Here is a 20105-nt window from a genome sequence, read left to right on the forward strand (position 1 = left end):
AAAGTTCATCTCATGTCTGGTTCCTCCTTATGTCAGCACCGGGTCAAGTAGAGTGTGTTATCATCAACGCATATTTACAGAAGACAAATAGCCTTCAGACAGTTTAAAGAGAGCAAGCAACAGCTATAGTAACAGTAAAATACACCAAATATAACTACCTCTATGCTCGCCTCGTATTCATAAAATGAGAAGTTGCAGGAACAGTAGCCTATCCCTAAGTCAGATGCGTTACCCTTTGTGTCCTACAGGTGGGGCTCCGGCGCATGTTGTTCTCTCAGCTCGGGGCCAATCAGATCACAGTTTGAGGCCTTAAACGTGGGCTCTCTGTGACCATGGCGACGGCTTTCCTCTGTCTCCGAGAGGAAAGAACCAAAACCAGGGATGTGCCTGTTATGAAAGGCGCTGGAAGACACGGGAGCTCCATAAAACACGCTCTCTGACGCGTCTTTGCACATAAATAAACAGCAGAGGGATGGGCTGGGCGTCCGCGAAGACAGAAGCTTACAAGAAGAAAACAGGCCTATTATTGTTGGGTTGACTGATACACACACGAACGTTATAATTTTTTTTTGTTTTTTTGTTGTTTTTATTCCTTTATCTCCTCATACAGCCTTTGCGTATGAATACAAATTAGACCACTTCTTTTGACATTTTTTTTGTAAAATAAACACACATCATGTGAAAGGATTTTGTTTTCCATAGACAACTTCTTGAACGGTTAATACATGAGTCAATTCACCCGTGGTTTCAATGTGGGTGAATTATTATTATAGAAATTGACTTAATTAGAGCGATGTATTTGCATTATTATCACAATCTAATAATTACCAAACAGTAACGCGCCATATTTTTAGATTATAGTGAACATAAACATCATAAATTATTTCTGTTATGTTCATGGCAGGGGCATTGGCATTTGGTTAACCATTATAAATAACCTGTTGACCTTTTGCCTGTGGCTTAAGGTAAACTTCCATTCATTTCTCCACATGCAGTTTTGTATTCCTATCCTCATGCCTGTGTATATATGGATTACATAATTCATAATCTGCATATATATTCCAGTTGATAAATCCCATAGCCTGTGGGTGTGGTAATTTAACTGAACTAATATGGCTTTGCGCGTAATCCCCCTTCTCCTGCATTGACTGCTCCCATTGCCTGAGAGTTCCCCGTCCTCACGCTCTGATTGGCTCTAGCCCTCGTCACTCAGGCTAACCCCGCCCCCCCCCCCCCCCAGCCTGTGGTTCAGCCGTGCGTGTTCCACTAAACTGCTTGACAGTAGGGCACGCAGGGAGGAAGCCTGTTTTCATTCATTTTTACGGGCTTTTGACACTCTCCTCAGCCGCAAACCTGCAGGAATATAGTTTTGACCGCGCTTTTGTCACTATTCGGAGTTGTAGTCGCGCTCCATTCGGGGGGTTTTGCTGTTTGTTCCCGGGGCGGGCATCTTGTAGCAGCAGGGTGAACAAGTGACAAGAAGAAATCAGCCGTTGCTAACAAGTACTTTAGCGAGCTAGCCCGTTAGCCTCGGTGCTAGCCCGGTTAGCTGCGCCTCCTGCCTGCTTCAGCAAGTCCCACCCCCCCGTCACAGCTGCGTGGACGTCGGTCGGTTGCAAGAGGCTGCGGCGGCGGTCAAGTGCTTCCCCCCCCCGCCTCCCTCCGCCCTCGTTTCACTTATCAGCCAGCATTGCCGACTGACAGGACCGCTGGAGGAAGAGACGAAGAACCACGATAGCCTAGCCCGGTCCCTTGACGCGCGGATCGCTGGATTTATAAACCCTGACAGGTGTCTTCTTCGCTGGGTGAACTGCTAAAGGGAATACGAGGAGGCGGATCAGAGCGAAGGAGGAAGACGCGGAGAAGGAGGGAACTGGCTGTTTAGCCGGGGCAGATCAGCGCACGTAAGTCAGCGGCTTTTCTTTCGGGCCTGGGTCTTGAAAACGAACTAAATGCATTTGCTCTTTGAAGGTGTGCAATGTCAACTCAAGTTATCAAAGCATAAGTAGCGAGTAGTTGTGGAGGATACTTCGGCGTAGTTTAGGTTGAGTTTGAGGTTGACAGGTTGAGGCGTCTCCACACATTTGTGCAAAAGCATATGGCCATTCAGAACACGGTAGACTTTATTTCTTGTCAAATCAAGACACTTTTAGCATATTTGAAATGAGTGTAAAAGCTAGATTGTGTGCAGCAGTCAAACGATAAATGTGTCCCACATTTGGACAGTTGCCAGAGGTCCATTCAGTAGCCAAAGCCGTCCATTCAGCTGAGGAGGGATTTACGATGTGCACCCATAGAATCTCTGAAGGAAACGGGTTTGTTTCCAGGTTCGGCCCATCCTCTCTAACGCTGTCAGTTAAGTTTTAACTACCTTTTCCAAAACGGCAGTACCCAAATATACTCTATGAAATAGGAATAATGGACATTAAAAAATAGATTGCACCCCTTGTCTTTGCCGTTGCTAGGCGCACATAGCAACGGTGAACCACCGGTCACTTTAGCTTGTTGCTAATCAAAGCTAACGCCAAAGGCTTCCCTTACATCCGCTACTGAGAGAGCAGAGCTATCGTGCAACAAAACACTAGGACGAGCCTTGACGTTAGTAACGACCTCGTTTTGCGTTAGATTCCTCTCCCAAATGGTGTATCCGTGTGGTTGACGGGTTAAACCAGAGGTAATGAACACATTAGCTGCCTTTTGGTCACTAAGGGGAAAGTGGACATGAAGGGACCGTCTGGTCACGGTTCATTCCGCCTCTTTACCAGCTCCTGCTGCCATCTGTTGATCCACGCACAGTCTCACTAAACCAGGCCAGTGCCAGAGCTGATTAGCCGCTCGGATGCCTGGTGAAGCGGCTATCACACGGTACAAGGAAAGTGATCCTAGGAAGTAATGACAAGCCGGTCACGGTTCACTCAGCTCCCGCTATGAGTCAGACATCTCTCCCCTGATCGATAAGAACAGTATAGTGCACTCTCCCAAAGCTATATGGTGCTCTATGTGGTGGGTCTATCTATTTGATCGATCTAGATATGTTATCAAGGCCCCTTGCTGCAGCAGTTTGCAATTTGTCTGCAAAACTTACTGACTTATTGAACTAGAAACTAGAAACTTGACACTCTTTTATACCCTATTATGTTATTCAGAATTGTGTCTGCTTGCCCCAGTTGGTCTTTTACTCGATGCACTTTGTGCAACAGCAGATACTTTTCTCCTGTGTATAAATAATTTTACCCTGGATGAAAGCTGGCTGAGCGATGGGAACAGGTGCTTGCGTATGAATCTGCGTAATAAAGGCTTTATTTGTGTAATTTAGGCTTGTGCACTGCGTAGTTTGCAGCAGGGCCCATTATAATTATCTTGTGTCACTGTAGTTCACCAAACCAGGGCTGTGCCAGAGCTGATTAGCCGCTGTGGTGAGGAGCAACTAGAGAGCCGTCTGTCACTGTGGTGGCAGTAAAGGAAAGGGAAAGCCGAGCTCTGCCCTATTCTACACAATCTGCACAGCTGACATTAGAGTTCGGTAATATTGAATGTTGTAATGTTTTAATCTTACATATTTTGTAATTTATCAGTCATCTTTTCATGTTTTTTTTCGAGATCTACCTACCTCCAACAAGGTAACTTCAAAGCTTGCATCAATATTGTTTTCATTAGTGTTTAAATATATATGTTTTTTGTCTTATTCTTGGTAATTGTTATGGAGCGAAGAAATTCGACATTTTCACATTATTACGGGCCGGCTCATTAGAGCTTAACATGTCAGTCGTCCATAGAGACAACTCAGTGTTTGGTTTTAATACTAAAATAAACTTAATTTTAAAGCTAAATCAATATACTGAAGGAGGTGATTTTATAGGTCACGTTCAGCCATGGCAATTTTCTCTAGTTGCTATGCCTTTTGAGATGTAAAGTTGTTCCCGATTTGCATGTTTATATAAAATAGTTAGTGTTGCACTGAAGGATTCTTTTTGGCTGCGGCTTGTTGCTGTATGGGTATATCAGGTAAAGTAGGTCTTTGGTCAAAGTCACTCTTTTTGTTTTATGACACCCAATATACAAAAACAATAGCCGTTTTCAATTCAGTAGCTGAAAAAAAGCCAAATCATATCATAATGTGGTGCATCGCAGTGTGGGAATGTTTCTTGTGTTATGGTAATAAAGGGATCAATCCCAACCTGGCAAGAGCCTTTCCATGTCGAGTCTGCTATAAGCGTCAGTTCCCTGTGCACATATTTGAGAGATAACTGAAATATGAACCGCTAAACTAAACTAAGAATCACATGAATTTCAGAGCATGTTTACTGAGGCCTAAATTACAGGCTTAGGTTTTATGCATAATAAGCGCGCAGACATACTAATTTGTCCATTTCAAAGGATATTGTGCTGCTTTAGATTTTGCGATTTGTTAATTGCAAATATTAAAATTGGTGGTCATTGCTGCACTTTTATTGACTCAAGTATGTCAAAGTAAGTTTGAAACAGGGCTGGTTGATATTGCAAAACAAAAATCATGATTTTTTATTTATTTTTTTCATACTAAAAATGGAAAAAAAATATACAAATACATGTAGCTGAGTTATGAATCATGAACTTAGACATAGCTTTTATACAAACCTCAGCTTTAACAATAACCAACTCCAAAACTAGGCGCTGTTTCTGCCAAAGACATGTCTGTAAACCTGTCGACTATAAAGTCCCATGACGACTGCCCCAAGTAGAGATTGCGATTCAGATTTAACTTTGATTCATTCCCCAGCCCTGTTGAAACATGTCCTTTATGCTTTCCTTTGAACCTAAAATGAAGTGAGTTGCCTTGCAGTGAGTTAATGCGCATTGAGTTGCCATGTGTACGAAATGCACAGTATAAATAAAGTTGCATTGCCTTGCCAGTGCCAGTGTGAGTGTCGGCTGATACCTGATACCATCCAATATTATATTTACTATGCTGCAGTGTTGATCAAGCAAAAGTGCTAACATTGAATATGAATCGATTGCTGCTGAGATCAGGCTCCACACATGACCTGTGTTGTAAGATTTTGTGTAGATTATCTGTATTTTCAGAGCGATCATTCCTATGACATTTTTTTAGTGTGTCCTTTCTTTTGACCTGTCCTGGGTGTCTTGTGCCCTATTCATTTGAACATTCTAGATGCAAAAGTCTGTAACGTTTTGGTAACACTAATGAAGATAACTTGACATTGTGAGTTGTCCACATCTTGAACTATACCAGTGGTGAAATCAGAGCCGATTTGCCTGTTAGCTCCTGAACCTTGTTGTTACATCTACTTTCCTGTACATCCATGCTAGTGCTAGTTAGCATGTTAGCTCCTCATGTGTGCTCTATGGCCTTGTGCACAGTGAGCCCCACCGTTATCAGCCTCCCCTTAGCGCCTGCTATGCTGTCAGGCACAACTGCAACAGCACCGGCGGAGGGGACAGAGTGTTCCTGCCTCTGATAGCGTGCCCTCCCAGGACAATGTCATTCTCCAGGTTCCGGCAATCTCTATAACTACCAGCGCTGAGGGCTGTTGAGCTGTCAGAGCCTTCACAAATATCCACACTGCCCTGTGCCTTGGTTTATTAGTATGCTGAGACCACACACCGCCACATACAGCCTGTTTACAAAGACAGAGACGGACCATGTGTAGAAATCCTGAACATTTCGTAAATTTCTTAAGTAAGAGCTTGTCAAACTTAAGCATTTTGTAAAAGCCGTGATTTTGGATAGCACATTTAAGTCTAATTATTTTACAAACTATAAAAGGCTCCATCCAGTTCCAAACTTCTGAGGGTCGTACTCCAGAGCCCGGCCTATATGGATTTTTGGGGACCAATACCGAGATGAAGGGGAATGGCATGGCCGACAGCCGATATATTGGACAATATTTTATGTTTGTTTGTTTTTTTTATCTTTGGAATAGTCTATAGTTAAACATTTATTATTATATTAAAGGTTCAAATCAAAGCAATATATTTAATAGAGGTCGATCGATGTGGGTTTTTCTGTGGCCGATGCAGTTTTTTGGAGGATTCCGATGCCAATATACACCACTGATATTTTTAAGAATGTCTGGTCTATAATCCTGTGTATGAAACGCGTCAGTGCTGAAGTGTGACTGCACTGCGCTGTATGTTATTGTTTAGTAGGTACTTCAGAGGGAAGTTCCGGAGATATCGGCCGATAAAAGGCAGGTATCAAAAATACCCGAATATCGGCCCAATATATAGGCCGGCCGATATATTGGTTGCAAAATGGTTCAACTGCCCATAAATACTTAAAAAATAACCAGAAATAGCTAATGTTAGTGCTAGATCGTATGCTCCGGAGGGACGGTCTGCTTATCACAGCAGACTGTCCCTCCGGAGCATACGATCTAGCACTAACCATTGCTAATCAGGATGCTATGCTAGCTTCATGCTACCTATGCTAATGTTAGTGAAGCGATCCTCACGAGTGCCGTTTTTCCGCTTCGGCATGCTTTCGTTGGTGTGTGATAAATTTGTCAATAATCCGCCAGAAAGCGGCTAAAAAGAGTGAAAAATTGTGATTTCCATGAGAGGTTTTCTTCACCCTCGGCTAGAACATGTGTCATACACCCCTTGTATGATACGTTGCCGTCTGTATCTATGCATTTGTTGATTAGACATGTGAAAGTCTAGTGTCAAAGCTGGCCTTAATGTAAACATGGAGCTAACGTAGACAAAGCCTTTGTTGTAAATATCGCCGCACATCATTCTTCTGGTGCTTTCAACGTCTCCCTCCCTCATCTGCGTTTCTCACATAAGGTCCGTAATATTTAAGACCTGAGGGCGTGTGCTTTCCTTTGACCTTTATTGAAATCATGAGAACAGACTTGTGACCTTTCAGGACCTTCCTTCTTTGAGACCACAGTACTGCATAACCACTGCACAACTTTTTTCCCTGACACTGAATTTAGTAGTGACGGGTGAAAGGTCAGAACACTCTCTTAAAACTTAAACCAAGATATTGATTTTATTGCAAATTACTTGATAGTTTAAAATTGGCTTTAAGATGTATACTGTACAGTATAATACAGTCAATCACTCTGAAGCAGCACCATAGGTGTTTGTGGGGGAAAAATGAAGGCTTATAGTTATTAGAAAAGTAGATTGTTTTTCTTGTATGCACAGGGACTTTGTTTCTCCCGCTTCATTTCTTCCTGATTCCACATAGTTAGAAGTGATGGATGATTTGTTTATTTGGGCCCTGAGGATGTATGTTTTACTCTGCTCCCGTGAGCTGTTTTCCGTAGTGTCTGCTTCTGCCCTATTTAAAATGAATGGTGTTGATGAATGTGTAGACTCTAGGATTTGTGCTGTATAAGCGATAAGCACCTATTCATAGTATGTGTTACTATTTTCGTAGCATTGTGTGGAATGCCGGGCATAGCCAGCACTGTTGTTATATAATTGAAGAACTATGCATTTTTTATTAGTTTCTTTTAAAAGATGACAAATGATGAAAATTTTGGATGAAAAAATAGAATTTAGTTAGATAGAATATTGTTTTGTCAAGTCCTGAGTTAGTATTTTTTTTGGTCCCAGAACATTCACGATTTATTTTTAAGTAACCGTCCACACTCGGCCAATGCTCAAGCTAGGTAGGTACCAAACCAAGATCCAGAGACGCTGTGCTGTGGTCGGCCACTGCTCCTGTCAGGTTGCCCCAATTCCCAGCGGAATTGATGAAGTACTAGTTATAACACCTGTGCCACTGTTTTCTCCTATTCAAGTTGTTTAGACAAGGTTAAGACCTAACTAGTGCTGCGTTCCAGGAAACTAGTAAATTTCCCACCTCCGACTTTCAAAGTGCCTTGGAACACCCCTCGAGCTGGTAAACAACTTGTAAACTCAGGGATAATATCAGAGTGTCCGAGTTCAGACACAGCAGAATACAACAAGGTGGAAAAGTTTAGTGAAACTTGCCTGTCTTTGCTATACATTATTTAGCATGTACTACAGGTGAATCCTCCAGCCAAATGATATTTCCCTAAGGCGACAATAAAGTATGTTTTGAACTATATCAAGTGTGTTGAAACTTGAGATGTATTTGGCATGTGTTGCACGTTGATGAAGCTTCTTGGATTAGAGTACGAAAGCACAGTTCAACTACAGAGTACAGATGACGACTGAAGAACCTTCATCTCTGACATATAACGCTAGCATCTTATTAGCTAACTGTAGTAGTATTAGCTGTTTTGTTGTTTATTTAGCTGGAAAGCTCTGTCGGATCTTGTAATCTTCAAGTGGGAAAAATCCCAGTTACCAGTTGCCTTAAGTCCTGTTCAGTCCTGCTTGGACCATTCTATCTGTAATGAAAATACAAATGCGTTTGAATAAAGGCATCAACGGGAGAAGTATTTGAGGGAAATAGTTTTGTCAGTTTCAATTACAATCATCTTTTTCCTCAAAAAGAGCAAATTTCCTGTGAAGCTGTAGTTATGTGGTGAAGAGACTTCTTATTGTTGCCACGAAGGAGATGGCTTAGGTGTCCGCTCAGCACAGGACGTGAGGGCACACTGTGCACTCACTCATCAAAACACTGAACAATAGGAGATGGGAAAAACAGTACCAGGACTCACCCTCACACTTCATATGAATAGTCTCGAAGATTTCTGCCTTTCCTTAAAGTCGGATAATCACCAGGTTTGTAAAATTTGTTACAAATTGAGAACAATGTTTTTATAAGAATTTCATACTTATCATGCAGAAATGATCAAAGATCAAAGGCCACAGTTTTGACTAGGCACCTAAAAGCATATTCTCTTGTAAAATGGAATGACAATTATTTTTTTAGCCATAACCCTGTGTTCACTTAATAGTTAAAGCTCCTGTGTTTTTTCACACCTTTCTCAAGTTGGAATATTAAAGTTATTTTGTTGACGGTATGTCTCTCTCTCTGAAGGACAACTCCTGTGCAACTGAGAGCCTACAGAGACATTTTGTTGTTTGTAGTGTGTCTGTGCCATGTGCATAGTCTTTAAAGAGACTAGATACAAGTTAGTCCTTTTATGCTCACTACTGCCATCTCAGGTCTTACGCGTAGCTGCAGCTTCTATATTAAGCTCGTGCATGACGGCACTTCGGACCCGAAGTAACAACTTTTTGAGTGACAGTGCAGGATTTTAGAGGCAGTTGTGGTGAACAGGTCTGGACCCATTCTACACCTTTGGACATGGCTGGAACATGTAGGGGGAGGAAAATACTTAGTTTGAACATTTCTAAACTCCATATAGTACCTTTAAGGTAGTTTTCACACAGGCTCTGCTTAGGTTGACCTAAAGGGGCTCTCGACCCGAGAGCGGCATATTTGTGTCTGTGAATCCAACTGCAGCACTTTGCGCCGGTGTAAACACCTGGTCTTGGAGCCGCTTCACTTGTACTCTTGGGGCGGAGTGGGTGGCAGCCGCTCTCGAGCTGAACTACTCTCACTTTCATTCCTTTTTTTTGCGTGAAGACTTATCTTTAATGAACACGCGCTGCATGACAGGATGTTTGAATTACTGCTCTGATGAGGCAAAATGGATCAACTTTACATCATCAAAGTAGCTATGTCTGTCTTCTGCCCCTCTTTCCCTCCTGCTGCACAGTAAGGTTTTCCTCTCCATGCGCTGATTAAGTGCATTTCTCCATGAGAAAGAGAGCATCAGGAAGTGCACACAGAGGTGCGCATCAGCGCATTGACAGGTTGATGCCCGTTGTCATGGGAATCAGTTCACATGTGAATGCAGCTGAAGTAACGTTGAAGTAAATACAGTTGAAACTAGGGCGATCTCGGGTCCACCCACAAGGCACTCAAACATGTGTGAAAACGTCCTAAAAATGCTATACAGTGGTCTATTTTTCACCACAAATGTTTGCTTTTGCGATATATTGTCTCACCTTGACTTCTGTGAATTTTTATATAGTTATATTCTTTGTAAACAAGGTAATACTTTCATGATTTATTTTTTTCTGTGGCATTGCAATTGGGGTATTTAATTTTAACAGTCTGTGTTGCTCCCATTCAGGGTTACAGAAAAAAAAAACTGTTTGCTTTTAGCAGAGTTATTTTCTGTGTTAAATATGTTAAGAATAGCCTAATTCTTAATTAACGAAGGACTGTTCTGAATGACGAATCCTTAAATGTAAGGTCGTCAGCGCTGCTTTCTGTGTGAGAGAAGGGGGCCTGTGTGGATCATCAGTGGAACGGAGGAGGGGCACAATATAATTTGTAAAATGCAATGGAAATGACTGCTGTGTGTCTGCTCATTTTGGGCAAGTTTGACTGTTCCTGCCTAAACTGAAACATCATGCCTCATTTATCATAGCCTTTTCCTTTTACTAAAAGTTGTGTGTATGTCCCGCAGACAGTGAGCGGGCCGTGGAGGCTTGGACGAGGGAGCCATGAGTATTGAGATCCCGGTGGGGCTGACGGAGCTGCTGCAGGGCTACACGGTGGAGGTGCTGCGGCAGAGGCCCACGGACCTGGTGGAGTTCGCCGTGCAGTACTTCACCCGTCTCAGGGACACCCGCAGCCAGGACGGGGGCGGCACGGGGGCCAAGAAGGGTGTGGTGTTCGATGGAGAGCCCATGCAGACAGAGTCCAACGGGGAAGACGAAGATGACGACTCAGACTTTGAACGTAAGTATTCCTCCGCCGATGGTGTGGGGAGGATGGTTTTGTTGGATATGTGAGATGATGTTGAATAGAGAGATTTGCTGGTTGGGTGTCAAAGTGCTACCTCAACAAACAGACTTAAGACCTATTTGTGAACCACTGCGTTGTCATATTCTGTTTTATAAAGTTGAGTGACGTCTTTTGATTTTTTACAAGATTTGATAAAGTTGTTCTGGTCCAGAGTCAATATCAAGTTTAAGTATTTGGTGTAGTTGTGATATAGCAGAATGTGTGTAGTAAATATGGCATTGACTGGTGCGTTTAGCTTGTTTTTTTCCAACTTTCAAGTTCAGGCCAGACAGTTTAGTTTATGTGTAGGGTTTCTCTGAGGGCTGAGCTAGTACACAACATACAGAATGTGTTTTCATTTGCTTTAGTCTGTTTTTTTCTGTTCTCTTGGTGACACTGAAACTTGTTTGCTTAATATCTTCCAATCTATCTGTTGACACTCATTACCAGACTTGGCCAGACGACTCTGAAGGCTATTCATGTGCTCTCTTTGGTGTTAAGTTACAACAGTGTAAATATACATAGTTCCTCCTTAGATTTAACTGTCATTCCTTCCTTTAGATCACGTTGCCAATAGCATCACTTCCCAGTTAGCGGTTGACAAGCCAGCATATGACGCGGCTGGGTTTCACACCATTTAAAATGATCACATCACAGCCTGATGATTTTACTTTGCCCTATCACTCGTCTGGCCTGTCTCCTGTTCCTCTCAGCTGCTGATAGTGCACATGACTGCGGCGTCCCGGGGCGGCTTCACAGCCACACAGAGCTCCTCTGTCAGAGTCATGTGTTCGGGCCCTCAGCGCTACACTGCCTGAATATAATATCTATCAGAATCCGATTCCTATCTGCTACACATGAAATGACTCCAGACACTTCCGGCTAAAACAGGTGACAAAAGTGATCTCAGTATTTTCATAATGAACACTGCTTTATGTATTCTCTGGGCTGGTCATCTTTAGTGACTTCTCCAGTTAGCCCTGAATGAAAATGTACAGAAACTGTTCTTTATGTTAGAGAAAATATGTTAGTTTTTAGTTGCTTATGGCTGTCGTTTATCTAAAATAATCTAAGCACAAGCAAGGCAAGTTTGGTTTTGGAATTTTGTTTTATAATTATTTATTGTAAATTCAGCTGCCACGCTGTGCACTTAGTTTCTTTAGTGCTGCTAAAGAGAATGCTGTTCAGTGACCATTAACAGTTAAAAGTGTGAAAACTTGGATGGGCACATTGCTAATTGCTATTTTGAGTGTGCTGTTAGTGTCGTCTTTATCAAAGTATTCCAGAGTGCAGTAATCTTTGGAGGCTGAGGGAAAAACAACCTTCAAGATTTATAATTTTACATTTGAATGTTGGAATGCTTACTATGTACTTGCAAGTACATTATTGTACATTTTGCTTAACTGCCTTGTAAATGATGTCCCCTTCTGTGCGCTCCCTAAAGTGCAGCTATATTACTGTGGAACTCTGCGTGGTTTCGCTTTGCATTTCACACAGTAACTAAACAGCCTTTTATTGCCGCGATGGTTCCAACATGATGCAGGCTCACATCGGAGCTGAGAGAACAGTGACTTGGATAAAGACGAGGAGGGCAGAGACGGGAGAGAGAGAAGGAGGCGTGGTGTACAGACGTAAGAGGCGCATGTAGCACAGGCTTCAAAGACGCACCATGAGAACTGCTGAATATTGCCCTGTTCGCCCACTGGATTTCTTAAACAATAACTTAAAATTGAGGAAATGCAAATAATAAGCTCCACTTTGGATATCTAATAGTGAAATATGAGCCTTTTATATTGACGAGCAGATAGTGCTCGCACAACTTTTAACACATTTTTGTTGCAAAATGTATGTTCCGTCATTCTGTTCAGAAATCACTGATCCCACCTTTTTGTAGTCTTTTCCTCTGATGTTCAGAAGTCTCATTTGGTTTGTGATTCTTTAAAGTGCAGCATACAAAACCAGTGACTGAACGGCCTCAGTGATAAACGACTTTCTCCATTGATTACATAACGTCTGATACACTCGGTTTCCAATCATTTCACTTTTCCTCTGACGACTCCACAGCTCTTTCTCACACGTAATTTTAGTGCATCATAGCAAAGGAATGATGACCCAATCTCAGGGTTCACTGAATGGTGGCAACAAGCCTTTTATTCATTCGTGATGTGAGCGCGAACTTAACAGATTTGTTTAGGTGAGCTTTGCTTCTGTGAGAAAGGCTATTTCTTACCACATGGTGCACGACATGGTGAACGACATCAGCTCAGGTCTGTAGGATTTTGCTGTTTTCATAAAACGGCAGTGACTTTTCTCCTTTTAATCTGTTCGCTCTAAAATGATCTCCTCCGGCTAAACTTTGCACCAAACGCATCCACACTTTCCCTGAATGTCTCCATGTTGATCTGTCGTGACAACGGGGCTGTACTTCCGCGCAGGAGAGACTCAATGGATAGTGTTTTGCACGGGGTAATTATTTTTTCACGCTACTTTACTAGTCATCCGGTATGGATTCAAAAAGGAAAAGAAAACAACAGAAAATCTCCCCGACGTTGGTTGAAATCGCAGGATAGGGGACCGAAATCGCAGTGTCGGGGGAGAAATTCACAGCGTCTGGGCCCCACACTCAATTGCGCTGGCAAAAGCACTGCAACCTGGACCACTAGACATCTTTTTTCACATATATATACAGTAGCTTTGGACGACTTTTGAATAATAACTTTCTTTGTAGTGTTGGTAATTTGAGCACTGAAATAATTTGGAGGTGTACTTCAAATGCTTTGGAGACCTTCCCTGAGGAGGGGGATACTACTTCATGAAGGAGACTTGGCTAATGGCTCTTAAAAGTCTATCTGCATGATGTGTCCCCTTTAAGATAAATATAATCCTCTCCTTGTGCTGCTCCTGATCTTTGTGTGCGTCATTTTAACTTTTTGGACCCACAATCCTTGTTGCAAACTTACTGAAGGAACAGCTGGTGGCTCTGCCTTCGTAAGTTTAAGTTGCACTCTCTCACTAAGCTGCTTATCATAGAGCAGTGTGTTTTCAATACAAACTGTTGTACCTCCATCTCAGTTCCACTTTCAAAGGCCAAATACCTCCAGGATTCGGGCGATGACATGGAAAAAAAACATAAATCCACAGAGTTTAAAGTAGTGCACCATGTGTCTGTGGGGTTATGAGGACGGATGGACTGTTTACGCGTGCCGGACGTGTGTGTAATGTCATTAAAATGATAGATTTGAGATAAAACTGGGGTTTAATAACTATTTCTCCATAACTGAGTACAGTCACTTTTCCATCCCAGTAAATGTGCTGTGCAACCAATCTGGTGTGTGTCCTGAATGGCCTTCCAAGTCTCCTACATGGCAAGTCAAAGGTTACAGGCTTGTTGAATCTGGTTCAAATTTCACAAAGCCCCTGATATCTCTATATTAGCCCTTGTCTTGTTTCATTGCTGCCTTGAAATATTATGACCGGCTGCTGCTTTTTGAGAAAGTTTCCCAATACAAGCAAATGTGAGATAAGAAACAGTGCATTCCTCTCCTACTCACTGGCCAAACACACTGAACGAGTTTACTCCTCTTATCTCAGAGGACGGTGTGTAGAAACTAGATACAAGATGCTATTTTAGTATGGAGAAAAACAGTAGAAAGTTTGTTTAGTTGCCAGAGAGTGATGAAGGATTTGGATTTGGTGGTTGGGACAAGGTGAAGAAAAAAATGAGCGATTGACCCAGGGGTCAACAAGGGCTACACATGAAAATATAACAGAAACAAATAAAAACTAAAGCTGGCTCTCATTTGTTCTTTGCCTCTTTTGAGTTAAAGATGTTTTGCCACAAGAAGCTTTGTTAATTCTGATGTTCCCCTGGTCTGAAAACTGCAATATTTCTAAGGGAAGAATTAGACATGCCATTAGCTCTCCCTTGTTTACTGTCAGGACGTCTCTGTAGGCCTGTGATCCTGAAGTTCGTTCTAGTCTCAGGGCTGTCAGGTCAGCTGAGGCACATTAGCATTACATGGCAATAGCTATTCATAACAACATTACTGTAAATAATTTTAAAGTGCATGACTGATTGGACCCCCCCCCCAGAACAGTAAACCAGAATATGTAGATTTAGCAAAGAATGTAACCCAGGAAGTGGTAGAAATGCAACCATACTGTACAGAGGGGCCATGTTCCTTTTGAGTATGCTCTATAACAAGGCGTATAGTACGAGTTAGGCTGCCTGAAACAAAAGATCACAATATTGTGATTGTTGTGGGGAAAATCTTTGTTGTAGCTCAACAACCCTGGTTGCAGGTCTTGCAATGAGACAAGAAGCAACATATCAAGCACCCAATACCACGAGACTTTCTTAAAAGTGAATTTGTCCATCGTGAGTGAAGTGAAGTACATTACATTATCTTGCAAACGAGCAGATGTAGCATCGTACGTAACATTTATTTGATTAATAAACTGGAAAAACAGGATCACTGGCCTTTACTACGCTAAATATCCTCAGCTAAAGGACACAGGCCATTAGGTTCCATTAAGATAAACAGCTGCAAGTTTATGCATTAGCATGCTGCAGCTAGCTGTGGCATTTACCCGTGATCTAAAGTATGGTCGCGGAGTGCAAAACTAACTGTACAGAGCTTCAAAATTAGATATAGTCTGCCCATATTCACCTAGATTAAGTTGGTGAAAGTTGTGTTTGTTAAATGGTGTTCCGTTCAGTATTGGATATTTGGGATCGATACCCGATCCAGTATTTTTTGTCGGCTCCGATATCCAACACTAGTATCGATCAATGCTTCCTTACACGTCTGGACCAAAACTGTAACTTAATTACTTCATTTCATGTGAATGAATCAAATTAGAAATGAAATGGAACGATGAAGATAGGGCTATAATCTTCTTGACACCTTGTTAATCCGTTCTTCCATGACATTCTGATTGACTATCTAGTTCTCTTCTCCAGGTTTATCAGGCCTCCCTGGCTCCGTCTTAAAATCCTGCTCCAATCTCATTAGGCTTTAGGAGGTTTATCTGTCCTCCTGTCTCCAACTCATCCAACAACATCCTTCTAAGAGACGAGGACAGACCTGGAGCTAAACCTGCACTCAGTCAATGAACAAAAACTACTGTGCTGCTGCCAAAATCGGTTCAGATCCAACTAGACTCCTGGCGGCTCCCACAGAAAACTTGGCAAACCTCACTCACTATGCTGTCTTCTTTGGCGGCTGAACGGTTAACACGCTGGCTCTGGGAGTTATGTAATCCGTATTACCTGGACTAGATACTAATTTAATTTATCACGGTCAATGGGGAAGACTGTCCCCAGTGTTGGGGGACTCTGCATTGAGTTCAGGTCTGGACTCAATGCGTTTGGGGGATATTGACTCTTAGGTTTAGGTAAACGAGGTGTCGCTGTGGGTTAACAGTGCAATGTATTTCTTTATGTTCATCATTTCTGCAATTGAACTTAACTTAAGGTCCTCATGTCCTAAGATTGAATATATTTTAATCTCACGTCTGTTGAGCCAATTGATGGAACAATATTGCCTGTCCAGTAATGAGCTTCTCTTTTTCTGACCACACAGCGATTGGTCAGAGAATCCCATTGTAATGTCGTTGAGAAACCCGAGACTGAGTTAGTCTTTGAGGGTCGTGTTCCTCAGAGACCCATTAGCCATAATTACCCAGCGGCTCAACAGTAGGGCGGCCTGACTAATGTTAGCATCGATTATTTTGGAAGGAACCATGCTTAACTTACAGGAAAAGAGTCTTGATGTGTACAGACTGCTCTCCTTGAATCGTGTTTGTTTTTTGTGTAAGGAGTACCATCCGCTGGCACAGAGGAGATTTACCCATTAAAAAAACGAAAATTCAGGCCACCATCGATGATGCCATAGTTAGTTAGTTTTGAACCTGAAAGTGACGTCCACATTTTTATTCATGACACAACAAAATCGTGGAAATGTTGCCTGGTCTGCCAGACTACGTGCTTTTTTAAAGATGCCTTTTCAAAGATATGTCGTCTGGGACCGAGCGTGATCTCAACGATTTCCCGGTGGGCGTGACAGATGGGATCAACCAATTAGAGAAACGCTGGATATGATGCAGGAACAAGCTTCAGGAAGCCTTTTCAAAATCGTCCTTTTTCACGAGGAACGCTTCTAACACTGTTTCTTGCTCCGGTTTTGGGGATTATGTATTTTATATTTAAAACAGACGAAAGAGCAGAAGAAAACGGTGCCACACAGACCATCTTTAATGTTATGGAAGAGTGCGGTATTGGCTTCCTTCTCATGGTGCGATGAACACATTGTGACATTCCTGATATCTTTACAGGTATCGATGGAATATTCAGAATTTGCCCTGATGGATGAGGTTTTTGCTTTTTTGTCTGCCACCTCCACCCGAAATACAGGGTGGTGCGTTTAGGAACAGCTCAGATGATGATGACGCCTCTTTGAAAAATGAAAAAGCACTGACTCCATTTTTAATTATTACTAGAAGAACATACTTTTGCCTCACAAAACTGCAAATTTCCCACTGTAAAATAGCGAAAACTGGACTGGAAACAGTATATGGTGCAAATGAAATGCCGTTTGTTCACAGCTTTGGTTAAAAGTGGATGACATGTGGAGTTACACTTAAGCAACGTGTCCTGTGTCTCCAGTTGCCACAGTAATATAATAGATTGTATATTGTTGCTTTGGCCCTTTTTGTTTTTCACATTAAAGTGAACTACATCGCGTGGACAGGGCTTTGGTGTGAAATGTCTTGTTCAGTTTGAGACCACACGCTGCTGCTCTTTGTCTCATCAGCTGTCGGTGCTAACAGCCAATTTGGCTCAGAACCAACCAGGCCTGCTCTCTCCGAACCTCGCCATCCCTCCAACTCGCACCAAAGCCACAGGTTACAGCGGAGTCTTTCTGCTTGCAACAATGGGTTATGTCACCGAACGACAGCTTTGTGAGTGATTGTTAAACTAAGTAGAACAGGAGACAAGTAATGGCCCACTCTTGCACAATGTTATCGTTCTGGCGAGTTCACGTCAATTAGAAAAAAAGAAAACGTAGATAGGTTTGTGTTGGAAAGTCAGCTGGAGATTAACTGTGCATAGACGGCATATAACGGCACACAACATAACCATGTGCCGCCCCCGGTGCTTCGTTTTTCTGTGCATTAATAGCATGTGGATAAAGTGGGGGGTTAAGTGAGTAGTTTGCATTTGAACCTTCCCCTAAACAGAGCTGGGAAAGGCCAATTAAATAAGCCTGCCTCCTAGCAACTCCACGCTAATGGAGAGCCGAGCCGGGGAATGTGTAAACAACCAGGTACTCCTCGGCTGACACTATGTGGTTGTTTGCAACAGAAAACACGTGTGGCGTAAAAATCGGCCACAATTTTTAGGATCTTAATTTATGACTTGGACTAGGTGTTGTTTTTGTTTATTGTGTTCTCACATTTGACCACTGATGGTAGAGCTCAAAGGTAGGGGTGGGAACCTCTGAGTACCTCACGATTTGATACGTTACGCGATACATGGCTCATGATGACCATACGATACGCCGATACTGCGATAATCGACATATTGCACAAAAATAGCCTGGGATAGCTACCTCATTAATATGCATAACATGATCAAAAGTATCGATATGGGAATATAAAGTATCATATCGTCCCACAAAATATCACGATATATAGCAAATTCGATATATTGTCACACAAGTTCTTTACTTTTCCCATTGACTTTTTCCCAAACATACAAGCATTAAGAGTTTATAAAGCATAGATACAGACAGCATCTCTGTAATCGCCCATATATGGTCATGTTTGAAAACAGTTAAGGGGGAAAACAATTTTGAAAAAATCTAAACTTTCTCTAATTATTCAAAAACTACTTTAACAAATGCTGAATTGTGAATATAGTTTTCTACTAAATAAAGATACAAAGACATGGGGAGGAGCAAAGTGGTTCAATAGCCCATAAATACATACATTACAATACATTTCACTTCTACTACTTGCTGTGTTCCTCATATCCCCCTGTTGGTTCGCATAACCACTGAAGTACTTGTCCGCTTTATTACCGTCCGTTTCCGGATGGTTTGTTGTTTACTGTAGTGCCCCCCAGACCTTGTCCTTGAATGGGACTCCGGGCCAATGGCACTGCCGCTCATAGTGAGAGTGTGTGGTGCGAAAAGCGTGAGATAAGAGTCAGTTTGGAGAGAGTTCATGGCCTGGTTTTCTCTGTGGAGGATTTGCACAGCCTTGATATGACTGTACGCTTTATCAGGCTGCCCGTGTGCTACAGTAAGGATACAGTTTACCAGGGGCAGAGTTCGGGGGGAGCGAGAGAAAATTTGTGGTGAGTTTCATCGAGAAGACACTTTTTTTTTGAGGAGTTTTATGACCATTCAAAAGACAGATTGTCATTCATGATAACTTGGACTGTTGTAGTGACTTTGCCATCCTAAATTTTCAAGTAGCATAAAAAAGCCACACATTTGTATTAGCGGTTGATTTGTTTGACTTTTTGGTTCACATAGTCAAACACACATTTTCTGTCCCATTATTCTTGGCTAATGCATTGCCGTGTAGACCCTGAGAAAATGCCAGTTTTGTCAGTGAGCTGCCTCGAAATGTTGTAACGGTTCCATCTCGGTGCGTCCTTATAAATAAATGTGCTGTTTTGCCCTGAAGCCTGTTTGAATGAACCACCAGCTGCATCTTAACGCCTCATTCACTCTGTGTGGACCACAGTTAGCCTGGGAACAACGCTAACCGCTTCTGTGGGTCAAAACGTTCTTATATGCTATAGACTTTCGATTATGCCATCAAGAAGGCTTTAATGCTACCTCGACGGTGCATCTTTTATTGTGGTCGTGGCCAAACATAAATTCCACTTCAGTAGCTCTTGCAGACTCCAAATTTTACATTCTTGTACAATACATAATTTTTTTTTTCGTCATCAAGATTTTTCAATATCTAATTCCTAGCCAAAGTGAACCACAAAAAAACAAGGCGAAATGACAATCTTTCCAGATTTTCTTTTCGCTTTTGAATAACTTATTCAAGAGCTATGCAAGTTCCAAAATCCCCTCAGAAAAAATCTTGGTAACTCGTATATCAACAAAATAAAACCATGATTTTAAACCTGGCTTGATCCAGTATTTAGATTTTGTTGCTGTGTTATGCAATTTTGGCAATTTTTATACATAAAAACTTATTTTTGCATGAAGACACAAAATAACAATAAACATTTTATTCTCATGTTCATGTGAATATTCTACAGCAAAAGTTTCAAATTGATATATGGTATCTACATTTCCTTTTTTCTCCCTATTCTCCTGCAGTCTCTCACCTTAAAGGGATATTTCAGGATTTTTAACATAGGGCCTCATTTCCTAGTTATCCA

At 42.0% G+C, this 20105-nt stretch overlaps 1 protein-coding gene across 2 annotated transcripts in view; it reads left to right on the forward strand.

Moving 5' to 3' along the window:
* The first annotated feature begins 1244 nt into the window (after window positions 1–1244).
* The window catches only part of prkar2aa (protein kinase, cAMP-dependent, regulatory, type II, alpha A), a 42439-nt gene continuing 23578 nt past the window's right edge, over window positions 1245–20105 (forward strand). The window contains exons 1-2 of one of the 2 annotated variants that reach the window (XM_079557848.1): window positions 1245–1904; window positions 10374–10648. In XM_079557848.1, the coding sequence (XP_079413974.1) occupies window positions 10411–10648 (238 nt within the window). In that variant the 5' untranslated portion in view covers window positions 1245–1904; window positions 10374–10410. The remainder of the gene's footprint in view (window positions 1905–10373; window positions 10649–20105) is intronic. The other variant, XM_079557849.1, reaches the window with a different exon arrangement.

Source organism: Gobius niger, assembly GCF_951799975.1.
Source record: "Gobius niger genome assembly, chromosome: 6".
Classification (NCBI taxonomy): Eukaryota; Metazoa; Chordata; class Actinopteri; order Gobiiformes; family Gobiidae; genus Gobius; species Gobius niger.